General features: G+C 39.9%; 1 protein-coding gene across 2 annotated transcripts in view; it reads left to right on the top strand.

Moving 5' to 3' along the window:
• Positions 1 to 27878, top strand: part of PDE3A (phosphodiesterase 3A) — a 247002-nt gene that overhangs the window by 180551 nt on the left and 38573 nt on the right. For both annotated transcript variants that reach the window (XM_031597803.2, XM_090146012.1), the window contains 3 exons: positions 21879 to 22139; positions 24407 to 24561; positions 27215 to 27330. In XM_031597803.2, the coding sequence (XP_031453663.2) occupies positions 21879 to 22139; positions 24407 to 24561; positions 27215 to 27330 (532 nt within the window). The remainder of the gene's footprint in view (positions 1 to 21878; positions 22140 to 24406; positions 24562 to 27214; positions 27331 to 27878) is intronic.

Below are 27878 nucleotides of genomic sequence, written 5' to 3' on the forward strand. Positions count from 1 at the left end.
TTGCAGTTGTATATATATCTGTGAATGTACCTGTGCTTAGGTTTCTGAAGGCTGACAAGGGGGTGTCAAAGGACTTTTAGCATGAGAACCAAGTTTGGTAATATCATTATGAATAAATTTAGTAATTAGGGTAAACACCTACTTTAAAAAAATGCATGGGCATTGTGTCAGTAGTGTAAGTAAATTATTTCTACTGTTTTACTGTCACTTATCCTAATGTAGAGATTTCATCTGGAGCCTTTGTCATTTTTTTCTTCTTAGGATAGTAAGATTTTGGCACATTTGGTCTGCTGGAAAATCTGGGTAACTTGTTTGCTAATGGCCTTTAAAAACGCAAGCATAGCGCTTGAACTGTATATCATTGTTCCCGTCTGTGATTTATAGCGGTGAGTTGTGTCACAGACCTCTGTGAAGTTTGCTCAGGTGAGAGCTACATGAACACAGTCACAGGCACATGGTAAGAGTGGTATGCTCCACCAACAGTACAATAATAGGTGGCCTTGCAAGCATTTCACCCTTTAGTGCGTGAGGCCAGGATTTCTGTGTCACCTTCCACTGCTGGCTTTCTGGTGGCTGCCCACATTGTGTCGAGGTCACATTCCTCCCAGGCTGCCAGCTGTGAGCTGGGAAACGCAGAGCTTTCGGCAGAGAGAGACTCGGAGAGGAGGCATCTTAAATGACACAACCACATGGCTATCTTGGTTTTATATTAACTTTTTCATGAATGCCTCAGTATTAAATTCAGGAGGTTAAAAACATTCTTAGAAGGTTTTTTTTGGTAATGCAAGGTTGAAGTCTGTAGCCTCCTCGTGGCTATGAGGCATCAGGAGGGTCTCATGAGGACATGCTGGTGGGACCTGACGTCAGGAGAGGGGCTGGCACAGCTCCCTGAGGTGAACAAGCTCTGCACTGCTTCCCACTTTTGGGGACCTGAAATGAGGAGTGAGGTTCCTTACAAGGACAACGTAAGGAAAGCAATTAATGTAAAGCTGGGTCTATCTATGAGGTTATTGGAAGATCAAATGAGTGAATACCCACCAGGCCTTCTAGCCTAGAGAAATGCTTTAGGATCACCTGCCACCCTGCTGTAAGGAATTTATGCCTTTAATGGCCAGAGGAAATGTCCTGGTTCACATGATGCCCCCAAGTGTTTTGGCTTGCTCAACTCTATTCTCAGTACTGAAAAGGCAAAAAGAGAAACTGCTTCTATCAAATTCCATAATAGATCACTGACAACCTGAAAATGTTCCCTTTGGGGTTGAGAACAAAATGAGTATTCATTTCTGACCTTCAAATCCAGCCTATTGTATAATAATATTGATGAAAAATTGTCATGCCAAGCATGAAATAGTCTATTACAAGTTGTTCCAGTTATCAGCAGACATGAGGAAAAGCCCAAAATGCTGCTGCAGTGTGCGACTGCTGTGTGTCAACATGTAATCATTCTTTAGAATTATATATATGGGTTTTCTCTTTATCTTTCCAGCATTTTACAACCCCTCTTCCCCCTCTCTCTCATTCCCAGCCTCCTAAAAATAAAGTTCTTGGTGGCTGAGTTGGTGCCATACGGTCTAGTACTCTGCATGGTGGCTAACTGGTTAAAGAACAGCTGAGGATGTTTTCAGCTATTAACAGGGTCAGCCAGAATCCCCTAAAACTGTCTGTCGTTATGGCATATGCTAAGACTCTTGGGCTGATGGCCTCTGAGAACTGGCTGTAAATGTCCCTTGCTGTAGCTGGTAGTTTGGTTGCATGGGTATTACCTCCAGCCCAAAGGGCCAAACAAAGTCTGGTTGTACAGAAATTACTATGCTCATCCTGTTTGCCTTGTTTTTCGGGGAGGTTCGTTTGTTGTTGGTTTTGTTTCAGTGCCCAAATGCAAAACCTCAATACCTGATTTTCAAATGTCTGAGCAACCTTAGGTGGCGATGAAATCATAGGGGAGGGAGTGTAAGGATCAGGAGGAGAAATCCAGGTGCCTATCACAGTATTAAACAGTAGATTTATCTGTTGAGTGAAAACTTGAACTATTAAAATGCCCTAAAACAAGTTGCAGAAACTAAGAAATGCTATATGTACAAGGATAAACAAATGTTTGTGAGAAAGAATCCGCACATGATACTGATTTCCTTTAGTAAATAAGGACATCCCTTTGAATAAGTTACATTTAGTGTATGCAACATCTGAATACTCCTCGCAAAGCTTGGAACAAGAATCACTTGAGAATCCAGCATGTTTTCTGTCTGTCTGGACTTTGTGATAATTAGGAGCTGAAAGCTCATGTGATAATTAGGAACTGAAAGCTCGTTAGAGTGGAGCTTCTAAGTGTTTTCTTAGGACATGTGGCTGAGGAGCACCAGGATCTGCGAGAGCTTCAGGAGGTGAAACTCTCACATTTGTCAAATTGCCACTTAGAAGCTGTGTTTCTTTTCAGTGAAGGACTGGAATGAATGGATAGGTATCTTGCTCTCTCTTGCAGTTGTGTGGACAAACATCTAGGCTGTGCTTCTTGTGGGTTCCTTGAAGTATTATTCTAGAACAAGTGAAAGAAGTCATGGTAATTTCTTATTTATTGCTGAATGTAAGCTTGCTGCAGATTGCTGTAGGCAGAATCACTCAGTGGAAATTAGTTGTGTCATTTGTAGAGTTTATCTTTAAACTGATGCTGACCTGAGAGATAGGAAGAAAATTCAGAAAATCTGTGTCCATTCTCTCACCTTTGTAACTGGAAGCTTATTTTGTTATAGCTTCAAGTGGAGACTCAATACCTACAAATTATGGATTGATGTTTTTATTATTTATGTATTTTACAAAATCATTAAAGAAGTATTACTTATAAGTATTTGTACCTGAAATGGTAGCAGGAAGTAGCTGTATCTCCCCTTCATTCTCTGATTTACCCCTGTATGATTATTTACAACTAACTCAGTTAAACACACGCTTCCCTTGTAACTGCCCGTAAGCTGGCAGACAGTAGTCAGTTGTTGAGAGTTTTGTTCATTTCTGGGGTGGCTGAACTGAACTGAGCATAAACTTTCAAGCTTAAAATGTGAGCAAGGAAAACTTTACGATTTCCAGGCAGAGCTGTCTTATTGCAGTTATTTACACAGTGCTGCTTTGACTTGCTCTTAAAAAATTGCACTAAGGCAGAGATTAGGAATTCAAAGAGTGGTTTTGTAAGCAAAAAATGCTTTGGTTTCATTCAGTAAAAGGACAAGTAAAGGAGGGAGAAAGGGGAATGAGCAGAGGGAAAAAAGGATTATTGCTTCAGGCAGGTTTTATATACGTAGTCAGAGAGATGTGGTACTTCAGAGCCTTGGGAATATGCATTATGTGACATGGCTTCAGCAAGACAACTTGTGTGTGGCCTCCTCCCTCCTCATCATCACCTTGTTGGTGTGGGTCTGGGTCTCCTTTTGGGAAACTGTTGTGGAGATTCAGTTTCTTTCTCAAAGCTATCATTAACATTTTACATCCCTCAGTAAAGGTAACTTAGAAGCTTCTCACCTTAGGATTTAAATGTAGCATATGGAGGACACATCCATCCTCTTGATGTTTGAGTTCTGGTGCTGCGCTGTTGCCCCTTCCTGCATTTTAATTGGATTGTTCGTGGAGATCAGAAATAACTGGAGGAGTCATTGCTAACAGCAAAAGGTCCTTTAATGCAAATAGTTGGCTGGCTTAGTTTACAAGCAGATATGATGGTATATCACTATTTTAGCTCATCACAGGGAATGTAGCTTTTAATAAGGACTTAAAATGTAGGCACTGTGCATTATCATTTTGTATGTGTGGTGGCATTTTTGTTCTGTGCTCATTGGCATGTAATTCTTAGGAGCAATATTATGCCTTCTATTAAATATAATGTAAAATTAGTAACCGCAGCTTACAGTATTATCCCTGCAGGATTTGAATATCTTTTATGCATTGTCTTGGGTCATTTATTGCTTGTCATCATGAGAAATTTGTATGAGATTTTACATACATTGTACAGAACTTCCTTCCTTGTCTCTAGATGAGCTTGCAAGAAACCTAGGCAAAAAGTAGCTAACACGAGTGGTGCTTTTTCCATACTTTGCAAATGTACCAGGGCGTTGCTGAAAGCCTTCTCTCTTTCCTTGTAGTCTACAGTGAGAGATTTGTTCCCTGTACACAAACGTGCAGAGTAAAGGAGAGGCTATAGCGCTTAGAGCTTAATGTTTTGTGTCTTCAGCTGGTGGTAGGGAACTCCTGGCTGCTCAGTGATACAAAACACTTTGATGAGACTTAACCACATACTCTGAAAACCTCCAAGAGGTTAAGGAGAGCAGAAAAAACTCCTTTTTTTTTCTTTTTTGTCTCAAGATCTGCAGATGCAAGAGCAGGAGAGAGCAGGGTGCTTGCCTGCACTGCCTGCCCATGAGTTACAGGGCTGCAGGCTGGCAGCGCTGCTGTTGCTGCAGGTTTTTGGGAACAGCAGCCTGAAGTGCAGACACACGGAGGAAATCTGCATTCCTCCCCCTCCTGCCCATGGCTTTTGCTTTTTTGGAGGAGGCGGTTGTTGTTTTTCAGCGCTTGCTGACGTCAACTAAATTGCCAGATGGCATTTCAATGCTTTGCAAAGAGACAGGAGCCTTTTATTACTGAGGTCACGTGGATCTCATTCATTTGCATTCCCAGAAGTGGTCTAAAGCTTTTGCTAACTGTACAGGCAATGAGTGTTCTGCACCTTCTAGAGACCCAGAGGGCCTTTTGTGGGATACTGTTACCTTAAGCAGACCTGATAAGGAGCATGCACAGATGAAAGTTTTGCTTCACATTCATTTGGCTACCAAATATTGAAAGCTTCCAGATGGTTGTGCTTTGCAGAGTTATTTGTTTGCTTGCTTTTTGTTTGCTTGCTTGCTAATGACAAAAGGATACTTCTGAGAATTTAGGGCAATAAAAGACCTATAGCTTAGCTCAGAGAAGGTTACTTATAGACTCTTGCGTACAGGTGCTTAGTAACTTGCAGAACAAATGTGCAAGCCCTGCACTGTGACAAATATTAGCATAGAAAAGCAGCTATTTGAATTTAGATTTTGAAGATTTCAGTCACTACCACTGGAGCATGGATTGCAATGTGAGCTATGCATTGAGATGAGACTTAGTCGTTTACACTTTTGAACACTTGACTGAGAGCTCTGTAGCAGATGCACAAGATTAAAACAGTTTACTTTGCTATGCCTGAGCCATTCCCACAGCAGCTGGGCAGGGGCCATGGCAGTGTTTGAAGGGCAGATCAGTCCCCTACTGACGTGGTACCTCTGGCAGCAGCCCTTGTTTGAAAGCTAAACCAGAAGAGGAGGAGCATGTGATTAGATTTCTAGTGGACTGAGACCTTGAAGAAATGATCCTGGATGAACTTGCAAAGCCTACAGGGGAGCACATGGATGTTTGGGAAGTGTGTTGCAGCAGAAGCATTCTGTTTATGGCATGTGACCAAGATGGGACTTGAACTGGTTTCTCAGGTCAAACGAATGTCTCCAACATTCTCACTTTTGTCTGAAAATGAAAGGTTGGAGTGCTTTTTATTTTTCCCTGAAGCAAGTGTGAGAATCTTGGCTGGATCCCATGGGCTCTGCGGTGATGCAGAAAGGAGGCTAAGGTTTGAATTCAGACATCACAGTTTAAAACTCCCCTGAAATGATGTGAGATTACCATAGACTCCAGAATGGGCAATAACCTTTGCTCTCAAATCAGCTTTTCATATATTACGTTTTATTTTCTACCAGTTCCAGATTCTAAGCGTGCACCCTTGGTGTTTCTTTGCTCAGAGAACACTGCAGTGACTAAGATGCATTTAAGTTACCGAGGGCCATCTGTCTGAAAAGAACATGTAACCCCATGATCTTTGCAAGTGTGAATATTTTCTAGCTTAACAAAGTGCTATTGAAAGGCATGAAACAGCAACACCACATCTACCCCCTGTTCCTGCTCAATAAGCCATGTGTTGATATTGCTTACCCTTGTCTTACTGATTTTCCAGCTGTATGACATGCCCTAAGTTCTGGTGATTTATCACGGTATTCTGTGTATGTTAAGCATTGCTGTAATTCACATGGCGTTAAGTGGTTACAGAAGAACACACGAATAAATATAGTGAATTATTGGACTCCTTAAATTTGGTACCATTATACTCATGACAAGGAAGTGGAGAAATTATTTTAAGCTGACTCAGAGCAGACTGGTTGAGGTTGCAGACTATAAAGAGTAGTAACTAACATGACCCTGCTTTCATAACTCCATTCTTCAGCTGGGGGAAGAGAGAGTACAGTTTCTTTAGGGCTGGTGTCTTAGGGAAACTGCTCACACTGTGCTCTGATACCTAATTTAATTTCACAGGGGAATAGCGATTGGCGTTCGCTGCTGTGATTCAAAGATCACGGAGCAGGAAGCAGCCTGTCAACTTTGAGGAGATGGAAGGGGGGGTGATTAGAGAAAAACAAAAATACAGTTTGAGAAGGAATTCAGCTCTTGAGCACAGCAGGCAAACTTCAGTTCTGCTGTGACTCTGGCTGAAGTTAGAGGTAAATTTGCCCCCAGAGTTATCAATGTGCAGAGTCTTGAGTGCAAATGAGTGCGTTACGAGATTGGGGGAAAAAGGAGGAAGAAATAGAGAGAGAGAGAGAAAGAGAGAAAGGGAAAAAGGGAGAAAAAGACTCTTTCCTATATAAGATCAGAGGATTTTGAGACTTCAGTTTTAATGTGCCCCTTCTGTAATTCCATGCCAAATCAGCTGCATTCTTGCTGTAATTCTACAGCCACTGAAGCCTGGATCTTACAGCACACGTGTTGCTAAATGCTTTGCATCCTCTTGAAAATTGCATTAGTGAAACTGAAATAAAGCATGCTTACATCAGCATGCACAGGCAGTTTTTTTTTTTTTTTTTTGCTTTGATATTTCATTATTAGCATTTTTGCAGTATTGTTTCATTTTCTCTCTTTCACTATTATTTGTATGTAGTTACTAAAAAAAAAAAAAGGTAAAATAATATTCAACCAAATTTAGGGAGTGCTTTTTTACTAAATGCTGCATAATTGTGGATGGAATTTAGCTCTTTTACCGGCTCTAATAGAAAACTAGAAACGGAGGGTGGAAGGTTGTATATGTGCTATCCTTATACCTTTGACTCAGTTGTCTGAAGGAGGTTCTGCTCTGTCAAGCACAGCATATATAGCCAGGGAGTTTTGTGTTCCTACAGAAATGTCTGTAATCCTGCTACAGAACATTTTTGCGTGAGAGTCGGTTCAAAATGTTATGAGATTCCCTCCATCTCCCCCAGATACAGTGACTTCTTTGTTGTTTATACAAGGTTTTTAAGATCACTGGAAAGAATGCAAACAGCAAGAGACTACTGGGCTAATATATATATATATATAAAAGGATGAAGAGCTTTTTCCTCCTAAACTGATGGTAGCATTTTGTGTGCATGGCAGAGGCACAGCTGCAATTTGAAGGAAGAATAGTGCCATCTGGTGATCCCTGGGAAAGGTTTTTCCACCCCTAAAGCTGCACAGTCTTACAGGGCTGTATGAAAAGTTCTACTCTGCTACGCTACTTCTGTTGTGCTACAACCTTTTCTGAAGCACTGACTCACTTGAAGCTAGCATGAGGTGCCCGATAGTGTGCTTATATGTGGAAGTATTTGAGCTGTATTTCAGTCAGCTGTTTTGCACTGCTCTCCCTGTCTTCCCTGAGATGCAGATCCTTTTCCAGCTGTGCTTTTCATGCCAGCAGCTGGATGTGCTCACACTCGTGCCTCATAGCCCTGACTCTTGCCCTCTCCCCTGTCTTTGTGCTGCTGACCCTATGGGAGACAGGGGGGCCATCAGGGAGGGATGACCCACAGGGTTCTCTGTTCCATCCCACTGGGGGCTCCCATCACCTTTGCTGCTGTCAGGGCAAAGGAATCATCATGCTGTGGTGAAGGTGAATTCATAAATAGTTTATGCAGAGCGAAATGGACGTCATTTTTCAAGCAAAAATAGTCACTGTGTGCGAAATAGAAGTATGTCAGTGGATGGGCTTTGTTTCAAATAATTTATTCTGTGCACTCGGCAAAACAGCTTTTAATTGGTTTTCATTTAAGCTGATCACACAAGCAAGAAGTTAAAGCAGAGCCGAAACTCCTAAATCGTACATCGAGTCAGAATGTGATTCTTATCTTTTTTGCCTGGTTACTAAGTACACCTAAATCCACACAAATCACGCTTCGGAGTTAAACATAAAGTCCTGATTGTAACTTGTCTGTTTGTTTTTAACTGGCACAGACTCATCTGGCTCTCTTTATACACAAAGGATTAGCTAGTCTTTAAAGATGGCTTTTGATTTGTATTTTCTTCTCTGCTTAAAAAAGGCCAAATGAATGTTAATTCCTTTCTTTCCAATTAATTCCCCTCTCCCCCATTTAAACTGAGCTATTAACGTGTTTAAGTTTGAGGTAACTTACTTTGTATGGAATTGGATCATTAGGCAATTAGTTATGGCTTATAGGCATATTTCTATCATGTCAGAGAGATATTAATTGAAAGCATCTTTCCTAAAAAGCAAAATGAAGTCTCATCGTGTTCCCTTTGTGTGCCACCTTGATTTTACTGATAGAAATCCAGCCCATTTCTTTGTCCTGTCAAAGAAGATAGAATGGGCAAGTGGATAAAATTTTATGCATGTTTATTTTGCTGAGCCAAATTTCATTTAACCATAATATCAAAATTCAGCTTTGTTCTCTACAGCCATTTTTACTTGCAATTAAAAAAAAAAAAAAAAAAGATGAAATGGATACAAATAAATTTGTACTCAGTTTGTGGGCAGGCTTCACATTACCTGCAACCTACTCATGTGTTGCAAAGTATGAGCATCACCAATAGATGTTTTCTGGTCTGTGTGAGCATATTGCTGGGAATTACAGGAATTCACATTTTGCTGGGAATTTGTCCTTTTAAAAGGAAAAAATAATTAATTGAACTCTTTTTTTCTGGAAGATGTTACGTTCTTATGTTATTGCCAAAAATTTTCCCATAGAAGAAGTAGAAGAGGAGTGTACTCAGAGAGAGTTGTTCAGTACATACTTATATATTTCTGCTGTAATAGGATAAACAGGGTGCCTGGGGCAAGTGGATTGAAGCAGTCGGGGAGATAATGTAGATGTAGGAAGGCTGAACCCACGTACTTCATCAGCTTTGTCAGAGTACCGTATGGCAAACAGTTTTGCTTGTGGTCTGTTTCAGTATGTTAACAAAGATGTTGACATAAAGCATTGCAGCGAGAGATGTACATGACTCTTTCACAAGGTCAGTGGTATGAACTCAAGTGTTCCCTTGTGATTAAAGTGGTCTTACGTGTTTGTTGTTCTGAGTCACCTCCGAGTTAAACTGACTGTGGAGGACGAGACTTAACTGAAATACCTCACGCTAGGTCACTACTGTTAGCAAACCTGAATACCGAAGTCATCTTCAAGGTCTAATCCATCATGAATGAGTCCCACTTACGTCAACAATGAGCCTCTGACTGTGAGAGACACACTGAGGCTCTGAAGAAATCTGATGTTGAAAAAAAGGAAGAAAGAAAAAAAAGAAAAGTTAGTTTTCAGCGTTGTTTCATCATTTTCTCATTTCTTACACTTTGCAAAGTTAAAGTGACATCTTATTCCTAAACTTAAATCAAAATGCTTTAAAATTACTGAAGCAAAGCCAAAACAAGTCATTTTAAGTTGCTGGAAATTCCCAAAGCAACAACTTGCTGTTATGGTACATAATATTGGCAATGAAATTGTCAATAAAGTGAGGCTCTGAACCGCCTTTTTTGAAGCCTGGTTTCTTGTTTGTGAGGACATCATTGTTCTTAGTGAAAGACACCCCTAACAAATTTATTTGATTGAAAATGGAGTGCTGCCATTTAACAACTCAGTAATATGTCTGCTGGATTCATCTTGAGTTGTACCAGGGTTTGCTACTGATGTTTCTTTTCAAGGTGTTGATTTTCGATGTTCAAGGAGAGATTTCTGTGTTGATGCTGCTTTCCTGTACCTGCCTTTCAGAGCAGTCTATTAACCTGTCTGCCAGGAGACAAGGACTTCTGTGTGGTTTTAAAGCACAATTTCCAGCTGTTTTGAAAGTGGCCCTCTTTGTGTCATCATCTTTCATTTCAACTTAGCAATAAATCATCCTCTCCTCCCAAAACTCTGGCCTTCACTTCATGCGTTCTCCCTACTTCTCAGTCCTCCTCTACTTTTCTGTACATTTCTGTACTTGCTTTATTTTTCCTGCCCTCACTTCAGTTTGTAGCCAGGGCTGATGTGCTTGGTAATGGCAGTTTGCATACTCTAAAATGTGTAGTTCTGTACGCATGTGCATGCATGCAGGCACAGATACCTTACTACTTGCCCAAAAAGTAGTAGATGTCAGTGCTGCAGGTGACTTACCCATCACACAGTGCTATTTCTTTTGAGTTGATTCTGTGGCCATGTAGGACTTGACGGCTATCTTCTAGCTTTTGAACCTGTAACTTTAAAAGATACCAGCAGTGTGTCTGTCAGTTGTACTAGGAGAAAAGCAATGACTTAAGCAGACACTCACTTGTCTTCTTTAAATGTAATTTCACTATTTCTCTTGTGACAGCTCAGTAGGAATGGGTTGTCTTGTCCCACCAAATTAGGGCTTCTTTTGCACTCAATGACATATCTTTATTCATTTATTTCTGTATATTTAGATGAACCACTCAGCTTCATGAGTGTATTTAGTGTTTTAAATAAACTTGTATAACCTACAGTTAATTTTTTTCTCTTAATACCTACATCCAATCTGAAAACATAAGTCACTGTAGAAATAGAAATCATTGTTTAGTTAGACTGCCAGCACAAGCACCAGTGCTTCATGATCTGTCTGTTTTTTGGTCTCTGTGGCTCTAATGTCTTTTATAAATGAGAAGCCAAGCTGCTAAATTTAGACTTGAATTTGAATCCAAGCTTTCCAAAAGCACAGAGGTGTTTTGGCCCTCATCAAAGAGCACAGATCTCCATCCAGGTGGCCAGAGATTGGTATGGTAGGATGCTCATGATGCAGAAGTGCAGATTGGATTAGTCTCTAATTAGAACTGAAATGCAATCAGCACATCATAACTAGAATTATTATCTGCATTTTCTTCTTTTTCTTCCTAAAGTACCAGTCAAGAGCTGCTCACAACCAGAGAGCCATAAGCTGAAAGGAGGACTTTGCTTAGACAGAAACTGTGCAGTTGCTCAGTACTAATCAGTCACCAGGTTCAAGAAAGAAATTAGTGATGTCTGAGGTTTCATAGAAAGTCATAGAGCCTTTAGTGTCTGATTCAAACATTGTACAGTAGTTGTAGACTGAAAATGGTCATCTTATGCAGCCAATGACCTCTCAGTGTGATCAACTGTACACCTTATACCTCAACAGGGTAATAGTTTTTTCTCTTCTGTGACAACAAAAACAAAGTAAGCCTACAGTATAAGCTAACCATGTGTGTCTTTACATAGATCCTTGCAGGTCAAGACTGAAGTAGGTTGGAAGCAGTCCTCAGGGCTTGCTGATCTGTCAGCTTAGATCAGTGCTAAGCAAAGAAAATCATTTCAAACATCACAGAAGACACGTAGAGGGTAGCATCTTGTTTTTCTTGTACATGAATTACTGTTTCTCTCTACTCTGTTCTTCATTGAAGTATTTGCCCATATATCACCTAGGAGAGGTAGGGGATTTTCACATACAGTGAGTGCTTAGTGTGCCACTCACAGTTCCTGGCTTCAGACATTGAAGTAGCTTATAAATTAGAGAAATCATAGCTTTGCAGTGCTGATGATGAAGGATTTGGAGGCTAGAAGTCCCTAAGGCTAAAATTGCTTTTCTTGAATGAGTCATTGTGTAAGAATTTCAAGCCAAGTCTTAAAGAAAAATGATTAATTCTTCTCACAGGGGAGTTCATTAGTGACATAAAGTCATGAGAGGGGGGAGGAGGCATCTGTAATACGAGATGGTTATTAAATGGTATTAGTGTGATCACTCTAAATCAGGAGAACAAAAGTAATGCAAACTGCAAGGTTTCATAGCGAAGAAAATAAGAAAATAGTGTAAAATTTGACCTAATTGCAGTGAGACAATCACTTGATTTTTATAACATCAAGATTTGTCTTTTTCAGCCTCCTTTGATTAAAGTGAAAGCATATTCTAGAAAATCAGCCACTAAATATCATTAGTGTTCTGGCCACATGGAGAGGTTCATGAGATCTTTTGCCCACGTTCCTTCAGCACATGTAAAGCATGGCCCAGGATATGCATCTGGCTCTTGCTGTAATTTTCAAATCCCTACCATAGTTTCAGTAAGAGCAGTCTGAAGTTTAAGGACACTTTATTTATGATTTCAGTGATAATTATATTCTAGATTCTAATTTTTGTCTTACTCTGATTTTCAACACTTAGTGAACAGTTCTCTAAACATCAGAGCTTGATTATTCCCCAAATTACTCCCCTTATGGCAATTCACCTCTGGTTTTCATACACACATTTGATGCTCTCAGCAGCAATTCTTTCTCTCTCATTTTTTTTTCTTCTTCTTAATTTGGAAGCTGTGTTTATTTGCATTATGGTTAGAGTAATATTTAATAATGCTGTTCCTTTAAATCCCATTAAACAGTTCCTTGTGAAGGACTGAGATGGGTGTGATTTTTTAGACGGCGTAGTCTTCATGTGTATTTCTACAACTTGCTGCTGGTTGCGATGTCACTTCCCAAGCTGTATCCTGAGAGTCTGAAATATTTTGAAAGGGAGAAAATACAGGAGGATACTGTTCCTTTGGCTTTCTTTTAGTGTAGCTGAGACTGTCAAGTTGGAAATGTGGGAGGATTAGTTAGTTCGCAGGAGGCAGAATGGTGATTATTGCTTTCAGTGGATCTTTTTTAAACTCACGCTGGGTAGTTGGCTGCTATGTTTCAGTTCACCATAGAATCAAAATAGCTTCCTGTGCTAGGCGGGCAATTGGTTTGTTGGAGCTGTAAACTCAAATGGGTACAATCACCAGGTATTAATAGGTGGCATATCCTCTGCAATGTGTGCACCTAGCAAGCTGCTCCTGCTGGGCCCCAGCTGCTATTGCTACATCTCAAGTTGAGACTCAAGACAGTTGTCACTGTTTTCTTCGCATGAATGCAAACTATCAGCTTCAAGCTACCAATTTGTGACCATCTCATGTACAAATTGAAGAACAATAATGTAAGACAATTGAGGACAGTCTCTGCAGTACAGAACTGGACTCCTCAGTCTGTGTTATTCAAAGCAGATTTGAGCCCCATTTAGCATTTAATTTTTTCCATTTGCTGTGTCTTAAAGAAAAGTACTAATTTTTAAAATCCTGAGTTTAGCTGGAGCGTTGTCTACTTTATAAATTATAAAACCTGGCTGACTCTGTGATTTCCTCTACATCATCGAATAGTTTTCAGGCTGGGATAGTCATGATAGCTGAAGGTTTTTAAGGCAGCCAAATCATACGGAAAGTTCCTGGGAATTGGGTGACTGAGTTCCCATGCCTCTGCTGGGAACACCAAGCACGAGTCTCAGTGTTTCCACAAGATTTCTGAGCTGCAACCAGCAGTCTTAGCCAGAAGTTTGCTCCGTGCTGTCACCTCCAACCAGGAGCTGCTCTCCCTGGATCCTTCTTGCATGATGACATATGCAGAAAGTCGGCAAAACTCCAGCTATCTTCATTTCAACTGGGTCTTCCCATGGACCTCAAGGCCTAGCTGTTTCCAGCTCATCCCACAGCATTCTGGTGTCCTGCAGTGCCACCACTACCACACACTCTGTGTGACAACCCCCTGTCCCTTTTCCCAGTGATTTCTTGGGGAAATATGGCAGAAGGGAACATGGAAAACTACATCAGTACTGGTGGAGTTAATAAACTGGAGTTGTCTTCCATCTTGTAAATGGTGGGGAATTCTTCACTTACATTAGGTTATGGCCAATACTTGAATCCACTTAGGTGCAGACTTCCCTACTCTTAAGCCATGAATCTTAACAAAACCTAACACCTCACTCCTTGAGATGATTTTTTGTTTGGACTTTGGTTGCCAACTACTGCAATGAGGTACTAAAATGTATTCTCTTTTTCTATCTTTTTTTTAAAGTTCTCCTGAGTATTCATAATCTCAAATTGCTTATTATGTACCATACGCAAAAAGCTCTCCCACTTATTGCTCCTTTAATGCTGATATCTCTGCTAAAGCCCTGAGAAAAACTTCCCTCTGTGCAGCAGCTGTGGCCCATCAAGGTAGATGATCACCCAAGCCTGAGCTCTGAAGAGAGGAGCACTCACTGCAATGATAATCATTACCATGACCTCATCCCTTAGTAAAAGGGGAGGATATTTTGTCCAGAGGAGGCCATGAGGATGATCAGAGGGCTGGAGCGCCTATGAAGAAAGACTGAGGGAGCTGAGCTTGTTCAGCTTGGTAAATAGAAGTCTCAGAGGAGACCACACTGAGGTTTTCTGGTAATTAAAGGGAGCTTATAAACAGGAAGGAAACTGATTTTTTACACAGTCTGATAGTGATAGAACAATGGGTATGGTTTAAAATTAAAAGAGAGGAAATTTAGATCAGATATTACAAGGAAATTTTTCACTCAGAGAGCAATGAGGCACTGGCACAGGCTGCCCCATCTCTGTGGGTGCCCCATCCCTGGAGGAATTCAAGGCCGGGTTGGATGGGGCCCTGGGCAGCCTGAGCTGCTGGGTGGCAGCCCTGCCCACAGCTGGGGGTTGGGGCTAGATGATTTTTCAAGCCCTTTCCAATCCAAGCCATTCAATGATTCTATGAATAACTGAGGTGTAAATCTGAGCTGTGGACTGACAGTGCAATTTTGGGTTGTGTTCCTTTACCACTTGGTATGTTGTGCACATGTGGGAAGTATGTGGAGGTGTGCATGCGTAAGACACGCTTTGGTTTCTGGCACACCACAGACTTCATGCGAGACCAGCTCTGGTTTTGTTTTTTTCCCAGGGAAAGTGAAGGGCCGTACTGCACACACCATGCCTGCCGTGAATTAAATGGTATCAGTTTACTAAGAATTCTTAGCATGAATAAAGCACTCCGACAGTGTTCTCGTAAATGTCTGAAAAATTTTTCTCAAACGCTGAAATAATCCACCCCAGGCAAATACCTGACATGGGCCAGTTCAGTCTGAGCTTTTTGGCTGACAAAGTTATCACAAACTGTAAGGTCCTGTAATGGAAGAAGTTTAGTCAGCTGTAGCCATGAGTTTTTTGAGTGGTGTCACCTAAGGTAGGGGTGCAGGATGTGAGGACGGTGCTTGCAGCCCAATGAGATTTGCTGTAAATGGTGAGATGCATTCCACAGTTCTTTTAAGAAAACAAAGCATTTCTTCCCTAAGCCACGTCTTTTTCTGAAAGATTCCAAATATTGGCAATGTTGTGATTAAACTGAATAGTTTAAATATTAGAAACATTAAAAATGGTGTTGCTTCCATCCTGATTTTTCTGAAGGAAGTAGGATTATAACATAAGTGTCCAACCTTTCGGCTGGCCTGAGCCGTATTGAGAGAAAAGGAGATGTTCTCAGCCACGTATATATAAAATACATAGTACAGTTAGTGTATATTAAAAATAATAATAATATATATTTTTTAATTCGAACATAAAAAATAGTGCAACAAAAACATAAAGCTAGCAGATTGAACAGATAAGGCTTATGTGATAGTGCTTCTGATGGCTTAAAGTGCATTTGATAGATGGGGAGAAGCATCAGAGATGATGGGATGTAGAATGGGATACTGAATTAGTGGCCTTGTGGTAACAGATGACGGGCAGCTTCATGCAGAGAGAGATTACTGGGGAGAGAACTAGAAACCTGCTCACTGCAGTGCCCATAGCCCCCGGCCTGCCTGCCTCCTGCTGGCTGTGTGGCAATAGGGCTGTTGCCAAGAAATGGTATGTTGGTACTGCAGCAAGTGCTTAGGGGGCCAAAGAGACAGCTCTGCTGCGAGAACCATTTTATTAGACCTTCTCTTTGCAGAACTACTCCTGGTTTTGGAGTTACATGCTTCTAGATGTTTTCAAGCGTCAACAGCAAAACCAGTGGTTATTTTGGTGATTAGGAAAGATTTTCTCTAATCAGTGTGCTGAGACAAAAGGAGGGTGCGCTATTCAGTCCGACCAAAGAATACAAAAACTTGTGGGAAGTCCACCTCCAGAGAGAAGTGGAAATACTGTGCTTCATTAAGGTGGAGTGGAAGTCCTCAGAAATTTCCTACTTCTGAACAGAAAATCCCAAATCTTGCATTTGGACAAGACAAGAATAAAATAAATTTTAAAAGTCTGGGTAAGACTCAGTTCTACAGCTTTAAATTCAGAAGTGTGGAATGTCACAGAATTGTCCGCACGCTTTTCTTTTCTCCTTAGTCATCCACTGAAAGGTGGAGTAGTTAAGTTTGTGGCGCCTTTAAAATGATTCATTATTTCCATAGAAGCCAATTCATGTTTACTCTTCAGATCGTTCTGTGGACATTAAAATAATGGAGAATTATATTTGCTTTTAATTTTGTTTCCAGACAGCTTGGCTTGAGTGCTTATGATGTGACTTGGAAACTATATCGCATTGTGATTTACTGTTGCTCGTAATTGTGTGAAGATTGAAGATATGCTGGATGCTGCTCTTTCCCTTTTTCTCCTCCTGCCTCCCCCATTCTTTCATTTACAGAGTGTTCTTGAGTGCAGTGTGGTGAAAGGCCAGCACCTCTGCCTTTGCGGCTTTTCCTTCTATAAGCCACAGCAAATTAATATTTTATTTTTTTAATGTGAGATTATGTGAAATTATTTCTCTTTTCTAATTGATAACGTTTTTTACTTTACCCTTGTTTTTCATGATATTATTCTGTTTTGATTGTTTTGTGTAGTCATGTTTGTGTAGTCCTGAGGTGGAGAGAGAGCAGTGCTTTTTAGTTGATCTGAATGAGTCCGATCATAGGTAGAGTCAACTGCTTCATAACCAGTATCATTTCATAAACTAAGTTTATTCATCGGATATTATGGATAAAATAATTTGTTATTCTTATTTTCCTGAATTCACTTTTCATAAATTTTTTTATCTGCCTTTTTTCCTACTGGATAAAAAGCTATTCTCAGATTTTTATGCATAATATAATTTAGTAGAAGAAAACAAATTGGATTTTGTAAAATGTAAAACAAACAAGCAAACAAAGCCTACAGAAGGTTGAAAGTTTTTGTTCCAGCCATATTACAGAATCCAAAATACATTATTCAAGTCTAAAAATTTGAAGTTATAATTACAGTTTATCGGAACATTGTTTTCAAATTATATTTAAGACTGCTCCTAGAAGATCAAAATGCCCTGCTTTGGGAAAAATTGCCTGTGTTACAGTGGATGTGCTGCCTGTGATTTGGTCCTACAGTTGCAGCAGTCTGGGCATTACTTCATATGTGAAAGTTTTCTTGCAAATTCCCAATAAGCTCCCAGCCATACAAACCTGGATGATTGCAGTGGGTGCTAAGAACTGTGTACATCTGTCCCTATTGCATAATGCTTCCTACTATGATATCTGCCCATGTTTTGTTTTGTTTTCATTTGAATTTAGAGGAAGAAACCCTTTCTTTTATGTGTAAAAAGAAGACACCAAAAAGTCAAGAAGTGCATTTGGTCCTGGGGAATTGCAAGTGGTATCACAGCCTCAAACACCCACCTGACTGCCAATTTAAAAACAGGGAAAATAGAGAGGGAGAATAGGGGAGAGGAGAAGAAACACAAAGCCAACTGTTTTACAACATCGCAAGGAACTCATTTTGTTTATTACCTTAGTTATTAATGTGCATGTTTAGTTTATATGGTTTTGGTTTTATTTCACAGAAGCATTGAATCATAGAATGGTTTGGATTGGAAGGGTCCTTAAAGACCCCCCAGCCCCAACCCCCACTGTTGTGGGCAGGGCTGCCCCCCAGCAGCCCAGGGCCACATCCAACCTCACCTTGAGCACCTCCAGGAATGAGGAGCTTCTCTGGGCAGCTGTGCCAGTGCCTCACTGCCCTCTGTGTAAAGAATTTCCTCCTAACATCTAATATGAATCTCCTGTCTTTCAATTTAAAACCATTCTCCCTTGTCTTATCAATATCTGCCTCTGTGAAAAGTCAGTCTACCTCCTTTATAGTCTGTTCAGTTTCTTGTTCTCATGCCCCAATAGGAATAGGCTTTGGTTTTAGTCAGCGCGTGATATTGCTTAAATCAGCAATAGGTATAAGTCACAAATGAGCAGTAAGCCAGAGTTGTTCAAAACTCATGGGAGGAAACTGCACTCACAATTGTTAGCATAGACAAGTATATGAATATGGACCAGTGCAAAATTAATATTCACCTTAGATTAGCTGGTTTTTGCTGTCCTTCTGGTTTGATGTGGTTTTTGGTTGTGGTTGTTTGTTGTTTTTTGTTTTGTTTTATTTATTATTATCAAGTTAGAGAGTTGTTTGTTTATGTTGATCGCAAACATGTTGTTCATGCCTCTGTTCCCAAGTATCTGGCCTTCGGGTTTAGATGAGTAAAGTGGTTTGGGTAGAATCCAGATCAGTTCATGCAGAGGCTATGCAGAAAGTAGAAAAGTACATAACAAATCTAAGCATGAATTTTGTATGCACTTTTACTCTAAAAAAGTGTGGGTATATATATGTGCATGCGTGTATGCATATATCCTGTGACACCAATCTAAAATTTTCAGCAGCTTACTGTCTTGCCTAAAACATATGCCACTGTGTATATTTTGTAAAAAATTCAAGGTTTCCCTGTCCTTTAAGGAAACTCAGTTTACGTTCTGAGTAAGGCTTTAAAAATCGCTTGCAGCCATCTATTTACTGTTTTATTTTAAATCCGGTATGTTAAAATGTTTCATACATTCATTCAAACTGCTTTGAGAAAATAATAGTTTAAATATCTGTAATTTTATCAAGTCAGAGTATTTGATAATAAAAATTCATTCTGAAATTGAGCAGGGTGGAAAGCCATGTAGCCTTCATGTAAGGTAACAATTGAAAGCGGCTGATCCGCAGGTAGTACTTTTTGAGCCAAAAATACAAGAAGATACTATCACAATGCTGTATGAAGTGCTCAGAGGTTTCCATGTGAGGTGGTATTACCCATACTGTATCTAGTGGTGTCAAGTGCAAACTTGCAAAGAGGGAATCACTTACATTTCCCATTCTCCCCCTGGTGGGGATGTAGGCTGTGGAGAAGTGGGCCTAACATGACCTGTGAGGTGCTGGCACAGTTGAAGGGCAGGATGAGACCCAGAGTGCTGCATCCCTGTCTGAGGGACCAGACTCTCATAGAACTCAGTAAAGTCCAGCCCTACAGTCAAGCAGGAATATGGTAGGCCCCAGATTGACAGCCTCCATGCATATTGGAGGCCGTATGGTAGAAATACACCATTGAGAAGATCTCTCCCTCACTCTGCTTGGTGCTAATCACAGAGAACAATGCTGGCTGCTTTGCAAAATATTAGTACTGCTGCACAAAATCTGGGCGCCTGCTTATGGCCTGCTGAGTCAGACTTGTTTACTTTGTTGAAGTATTAATCTCTGTCTCTAATCGGCAATCAACAACTCTAGGCTCCAGGCTTAATAGAATTTCCAACTGTAGATTATGCAGTTTTGATGAAAGTATGAGGCTTCTATCGTGCTTTGAATTAAATATTCTCCCTCACTCCCCTTTGGTCTGTTTTCCATGGCAGAGGCAAAGATAGATAATTAATTCCTCCCATCCAAAGCCTTGTCTTTTAATTTAAGAATTTTCTTTAGCATTGGCCCGAATCTTCAGTTTGGAACACTGAGAGGTTAAGCAATGAAGACAGCCACTAAATAAACTTCAGCAATTATTTTTTTTTTTTTCAGTAAGATGAAATAGCATGCAGTGTATCAAATACTTTCTTTGTCATGAAACCAGATGAAATAAACCAGAAATGTGGGGAAAAGAGGCTGATCTTCTCGTTGCATGACAGTGTGATGAGCATGGAGTGCCATCTTCTGATCCTGTGGCTTGGCTTTGCATAAGCAAGTAGTAGAATGTGAGGAAAGGAGCAGTGGAGTGAAACAGCTATTGCTGGGACCTGATGCCCACGCTATGCAATTGGGCAAGCGGAAAGAAGATGCTGAGCTCTACTTAGCTAAAATAGCACTTTCTTCAGGTACTTGTAAAGCCCTTTGTGAGAGTGAAGAAGCATCAAGCTCTGTATTGCTGTTCTTTGGTTATATTTTAAAGTTTAAATGATGTCACTGGTGAGTCATTTCTGGCTCTCCTGCTAAGCAGTCTGCCCAGTTCTCCATGCTACATACCTGACGCTCCAGGAAACCCATATGCTCTTTTCACAGACATTACTTCCGCTTTTGGAATTTAGATTTCACTAAACTATACACCAAAAAAATTAGTACAGAATCTTCTGGAGTTATGTTTCAGGCAAACTGCTTATATACCTACTGAAAGTCCAAAACAGTAGGATTGAGTTTACATTTCAGAAGAATGGGAAAGGAAAAAATGTTGTCTTGGAGTGTCTTGAATCAGTGACTTGACTTAGAGTTGATGATGACAGATAGTGCACCACTAATTGTGGCTGAAATGTCACTGCTGTATTCAAAGTTCAGAACTGACAAAAGATGTGCCTGCTGCATTTCTATTCTGCTTCTGCACACATCCAGTCTCTCTCCCAGCACACTTCAAAGAACCTCAGTCTTTTGCAATTGAATCATATAGTTGTCATTTCACAGACATGACACATATTGTGCTTTTGGTAGTAGATTGTTTCTTTTAGCAGCAATATATTGCTCTCCTGGGTTTCAGGACAGATGGTAATCAGAGCCACTGAATGTTGGGAAATCCTGAGGAAGTTCAAAAACGCATTCACAGATCAATCCTCTTGTGCATACACTGGAAGCCCAGTGCTGCAGCTGTGTTAGATTCCCTGTGCACCTGACTGTGTACAAAGGGGATTTGCCTGGGTCACAGTTAGTCTGAAATGCACAATATACAGAACAGTATCTACATATACTGAGAAAGGTGTACAAGATTTGCCAGTGATACAGGCTGCTTCTTGGAGTTATTTCTGCTTATGCATCACTTCAGTTAACAATTATTTTTAAATGATACGTGTAAAATAAGGAAACCTAAGGGAAAGCAAGGACTGCTTGAACTGGTCATGCAAAACTGTAATCATTCTCATCGCATCTTTTTGAATAAAATAAGCATTGAGAAATCCACTTTTTTTCTCTATTTTGCTTTTGGTTTAGGTGCAGAGTTACTTGAAATTGAAAGTTTTTACCACTGACCAGAATGCTATATTTTAACATCATGGTGATATTTTTAAAATTTCAGTATATACTTGGGATTTGGTCCTTTCATCTAAGCATAAGTACTGAACATAAATTAGTTGTCCTAGATCCCTCTGTGGACAGAAGAAAGGCACCTCGCAAGAGGGACTCTCCGCATCCTAAGCTATGCAATGAAATTTATTTGTGCAAATAACCTCTAGCCATTGATTGTGTCTCTGTAGGGAAGCTTGAACAATTCATTCAAATGGATTAAGTAAACTGCAGATGCCGAAAGCCAGGAAATTAGATATAATGAAGTTCTGAACTTTTTGCATACTCTGAGCATTATGCCTGATGCTCAATCTACTCAGCATGATTCTCCTTATTTAAATGATTATTTCATGTTACTATTTTTCCATTCTGTTGATAACTGCTTTAACAGAAGTTGCTGAGAAAGTTCACCATTCAAGATACTGCTCCAAGTAGTTGCAAACTTCTGTTCTCTTACCTGTACTATTTTTGTCTTCTTTAGTCTTCTGGTACCAGTATCACAGTGGATATTGCAGTCATGGGAGAAGCGCATGGGCTCATTACAGATCTTCTGGCAGATCCTTCACTGCCTCCCAACGTGTGTACTTCGCTGAGAACAGTGAGCAACCTGCTTAATACACAGTTAACCTTCCAGGCCATCCACAAGCCAAGGGTGAACCCTCTGGTATCCTTCAGTGAGAATTACACATGCTCTGACTCGGAGGAATGTCCAGAGAAAGGAGAAAAACTAGCAATTCCCAAGGTGAGTATTGGACAGTAACTCCATGTGTCATCTTATGACTTGGCTCTCCTTTAAGGGACAGCACTATGCTAGTGGGAGATCTCTTCGGGCTTTTTCCTTGTTCGATTCAGATTACCATTTTATGTATTAATTGTAGTTTTCTATAAAAAGAAAATTAAATAGACCGCTTATTTCATAGTAAAACAATCCCTGCATATCCTACAACTCATGGCCAGCTAAACTTTTGTTCAGGCATCTTTAAAAGATGATGTTTGACACAAAAAATTCACATAGATGATGCGCGTGTTTTCTTGTGGGTGCTGGTTGGAGCTTAAGAGAGAAGAAATGATCAGGAACAGGGCAAGCAAAAGCCTTTCAGCATCCAGACTCACAAGTCTGACTCATTAGTTCTCACAAAGAGTTTATCCTCCCACTCCAAAGATTTTTGACACTGCATGTGGGGTGACCAGAAAAATATATTACTGCCTTGACAGATGGCTTTATGAATGCTTGGGAATTCAACAGGGATATAATCACTGTTAACTGTCGATGTTTAGGAAGTTAGCAGCTAGAAAGAACAGATCAGCTTTGAAGAAGTATGAATTGTATGCTTATTGCTGATGAGCTGTCCTGCAAGGTCTGCATTTCACTTTCAAAGCCAAACCAAAATACTTTTACCATGCAATCTCACTTGTAAAATTAAATATAGACGGCGTATATTGCCTAGTGAATGCTTTTAACTTTTAACAGTTGAAATGACACAGCCATTCTAGAATTTTCTGGCATCTGAACTGCAACACTTGTGATTCTTTTTAATTTATTTTAGTATTATGATAATTATTACCCTGCTTGCCAGTGTAACAGCTACATATATGGAATGGGTGTTTGCAGGTCTTGAAGCACAAGTTCTAGTTAAGTTTAGTGCATATGTGTGCAATGACTGTACTCTAGAATCTTAGAGGAAAGATTATGTGGAAGAACACTGCCATCACATGAGCGGACACAGTGAACAGATTTCAGTTTGTAGTTGCGTAGTACCTAGTGAGGAGCAGAGAAATGAAGGATGAAGAAATAAGTTAATGTTACAGAGAAGTAATTTGACTGAAGAAATCACTGACCTGAATGCATTATGGTTCATAAAATTAATAGTTTGCAGTCATTTATTTATGTGTCTAAATATAGATTTAGAGTCTTTACCTTAAGCATCTGACATAGAGTATTTGGGGTAAGAAGTTAACATGCTAACGTATTTACCTGTGTGCCTGAGCTTCATACCTAAGAGTATCTTCCATCTTAACTTTCTCAACCCTCTGGCAAAGTCAAAGTTCCTCATCACAGAGACATACTTATTTTAGTTCTTAATTATAAAAACTACAATATAATTACAAGAGAAACATTTTACAAAATCATGATACAAAGGCTCTCTGTCTTCATCTGTTATTATCAGTGACTGTGTTCGAAAGCTTTGGAAAAATGAACCATGTCGTATTAGAGAAAAGGAAGAGTCAGGTGAAAGACAAATGCAGGGTGGTCAAGAAAAATCTTATGTAAAGGATGATACTCTCTCTAAGCTTTTCCGAAGCTTTTCCAGAAGCTTGAAGTTGAATCTTGAAGATCTCCATACTTGTAGACTCTACAACTTCTCTGGGAACCATTTCCAGTATTTGATCACCCTCACTGTATTTATTTATTTGTTTGTTTGTTTTACATCTTAATTGAATTTCTTGTATTTCCATTTGTGCCCACTGTCTCTTGTCAAAAAGCTGATCCATCATCCTCCCTCTTCTTGCATTCACGTATTTATTCACATTGATAGGATCTCCCTTTGAGACTTCTGCAGACTGAACAGTCATGGTTCTCTCAGCCTGTTGTTTTATGGCAAATACTCCAATCCCTCAGTCTTCTTTTTTTGTAGCCCTGATGACTTGTTTAAGTGCTTTTGGCCACATCATATAAGATTAACGTTTCCAAAGAACACCATTAATGTCTGTCTCCACTGAACTCCAAGTGTTGGACACTTATAGCTATGGAGTTGTGAATATATAGCTTTCCTTGAACTTAAAATAGGGAGGAAATCCTGTACTTTACAAGCACTGAGACCACCAGCCTTTGCTGAATTCAGTGGAAGACAGGCGCCATGTTATGTGGACGAATCCAGAACAAAGGTACTTTACCAGATACTGCCAGGTATATTAATCAAATGCTATAAAATGTTTTTCTTCTGCATATTTAAAGTTTTCAAAAGCCTATATACCTATATAGACTCTAAGCAAGTGATTTTTCTCTAGCGCTTACGAAGAAGTTTGCCTCCAGGACTGCTGAGACGAGTGTCCTCCACTTGGACCACAACAACATCAGCCACAGGTTTACCCACACTGGAGCCAGCCCCAGTGAGAAGAGATCGCAGTGCCAGCATCAAACCTCACGAATCATCTTCATCCAGGTTACATACTACTTCATCTCTCTTTTATGCCCATCTTTGACGACATTTCTTTGGTTCTGTGTGGTGATGTCCATCATTTAAAAGTTATAACTATGTTTGAACAATTTCTACACATCTCAGTAAGTCAGGTTACCAAGGAAGTGTCATTCTGAATTTTAGTCAGATGATGCTGTAACTATTACTATTACCAGAAAGCAAAATGAAAACAACAACAACAGCAACAAAAAATAAACTGTTTATTCTAGCAAAGTGAAGGTTTCAGAAAAGTTGAGTGTTTCTTCTGCATTTCAAAACCTGTTGGCAATAGTGGAGAAGAAGATAGGACCTGAGAAGGCCCAACATCCACAGATGGATAATTTGGTTGAATACAGCCTCAGAGCACTTCTTTTATCAACCTTTCTATCATACAGGGAGTCTAGGTGCTCAAGGCAGCTTGCAGAGTACACTGACTGTCTGGTGCAAGAAAAATACACGGCTAGCCAAACTTCCCTTTATAAGGAGTCCCATGTATCTCAGTAAAAGTAAATACAAAGAAGCTATAGTCAAATGGAAATATTATTCCAGTCATCAGTCTGTGGTTTGCAGGGTGCATTTGATTTATACTGTTGATCCCAAATTCTCATACACTATTTAAGCATCCTAAGATGGGAATACAAGGGAGAAGGAAAGCAATTAAATATTATTGTTGGTCCTTTTCTACAGTTGTTATATAACTATGCTTGATGAGCCAACTGTGCAGGCTATCAATTCTTTCTGCATTTAATGTCGCCAATTGTGTAATCATAGCTCTGTCAAGCCTTCCAGCCTACTGTTTGCAGTTCTTTTACAGTAGGAGAAAGAATGCGTATTCCAGAAAGGGGAAAAATGAAGTCCATAAGTAAGTCTAGCTTTAAAAACGTTGGCAGAGCAATACAAATTTACTTTCAAGGAAAATAAAGTTGAACTGAAGGGGAAGAAAAATCCTGATTATCTGCCACTTCCCCTGTACGAAAATCAACCACACTACAGATCATATAAAAGGGATTGTTTCATGAATTGGAGAAGAGAAGGAGTGACGATGGAGTTGATCTGTGGTAGTTCCTGCAATAAGAAACAGTTCATCTTGTTCCCTATACACTAGATTTCTATAGTTACAGATTTGCAAAAATCCCCTTAAATCTCTGTTTAAGATTAGGAGTCTTGTATTCCTGTATCCCTTGTCACAAAAATAGTAAGTCATAGTCATCTTTTAGCTTTAAATGATTTGGGAAAAAAAACTTCCCTATTCCTGCTCTCAGTCACATTTCCGTCCAGTGAATCTTCTTTAAGAAGTCAAATAATAGAGTTGTGGTGGTTTACTTCTTTGCCTGATTGGTTGGTTTTGTTTTTCTTTATGGTGGACCAGTGTTTTATATTCTTTCTGCCAACTGACAACCCTCCACCACTCCAAACAAAACCAACCAACCAAACAAACAAAAAATTAAGAAAAAAAAAACAACACAAAAGATGACAACAACAACAACAAAGAGCTGGTTTCTATCTTTCTACATCATTACATATTATAGAAATTTGAGCCGATGAAGACAACCAGCAAATGTTATTGACAAGGCAGTGCTTGCTTGTCCATCACAGTAAAATGTTAGTGGAATTAAGACACCTTTTTTGCTTAATTTTCCCCCCCAAGTTTGGCTAACACTAGGCTGCTTTAAAAGCCTGTCTTCTGCCTTGCATGTCCTCTCACCACTTGGTGTGGGAAGGATGTGGACATGAGGCTTTGAGGAGAAGTGTGGAGCCTGAGAGAACTAATGGATCCGTTCAGATATATCTTTGTCCTCATAGTAAAAGCCAGTGCTGCCTCACTGCAAGAAGCTGACTTTTGATGACTGTCCTTTGGGAAAAAAGTGATAAATACTGTATTGCTACTTTATGAGACTATTTGGTGTCTTCTGGTAAATGACCTAATAATGACTGAAAACATGTCCCCTTTCTTGTGTGAGTGACAAACATTTGATCATTGTCACTTTGCCACTCCCCACAAAATACGCATCCTTTTTTCCTTTAGAGGATTTAACGTGGATCAGTAACCAGTGTTCTCAGGATCTGTCAGTAGGATTTATGTCTGAAATGCAGCACTAGATATCCAGAGCACAAAGTGCTCCACCCGGAGAAGGGGCACACCACCACCAGCAGCAATGCAATGCTCTGCTAAGCCTCTTCTGTTCTCCTGAAGTCTCTTCTATTGCCCATAGGGTTAATGGATATCTGTCTTCATGGTTGCATCAGAATCAAGGAGATATCAAGGAGACTGATTTTTCACTTACACTGAGAATTTCTGGCACTTCTGGTTGTTGTAAAGTGGTATTGAAAGACTATATAAATTTAACATATTTCAGGCCAATTTTGAAGCATCTTTTTAACTGATCTTTGTGTAAGTAAAGTGAATAGGCATGAGGACTGAAGGAAGTCCAGGAGTGCCTACATTGTAAATATTTTTTCTGAATATGATATTCCTCACGAACAGTAATCCAGCTAGCAAATAGATGCTATTTTCCTCATCAGAGATTCTGTGCCATCTCAGTACCAGAAAGCTCTCGCGCTGTCTTTGGATATCTTCAGATTTTCCATGTAGGTTTTACTGTGTTGAAAAAGGCTTGTTTGCCTTCTCGTTTCACAGCACTGACTCTTGGAACAGTTCCCTTCTGATGACAATCACGAAGAGCAGGTCCTTCTCTACATCTTATGCCATGTCTCCTACCAACCACCTGAATGCCAAAAGGCAGAGCCGCCAAGGTGAGTGGTCACCCATGGTCTTGTTGGACTCGCTCAAATTCTTCCTGGGAACTTGGTGACTAGAACATGCAGCTGCTTTTATTCTCTGCCCAATCTGTATATGTTGATATTTTTCCATCAGTGATGCCATTCTAAATGTTTTGATTTTATGATTTATAGAGGCTATTCACGGCATGATAAAACAAGTGGTATACTGAAGTTTTGTTTTGATCCATGAAATTCACTTGACAACAGTAGGGCTGAGGAAAGAGTGTTTTCTGTAACATTTGTTAAATTAAATGTCTCTGTATGTTGCCTGACTGAGATTTCCTGAAACACAATCTGCATAACGCCATTTGGAGTTGCAGGCAGCAGCTGACCCTTCTTAATGCAGCCATATCCAAGACAAAAAGATTCTATCTCTGAAGTCTGTCTATGTATGTTCACTGTCAAGGAAGTCCTTGTATCTCTTACTGATGTTTAGAAAAGAGAAATATGTTGTTTTTATTTTTGTTCTTTACTTGGCTTATAGGACCTTAAAAAAATGACTTTTGTTTTAACTGAGAGAC

Source organism: Phasianus colchicus, chromosome 1 (genome assembly GCF_987193195.1).
Source record: "Phasianus colchicus chromosome 1, bPhaCol1.hap1.1, whole genome shotgun sequence".
Classification (NCBI taxonomy): Eukaryota; Metazoa; Chordata; class Aves; order Galliformes; family Phasianidae; genus Phasianus; species Phasianus colchicus.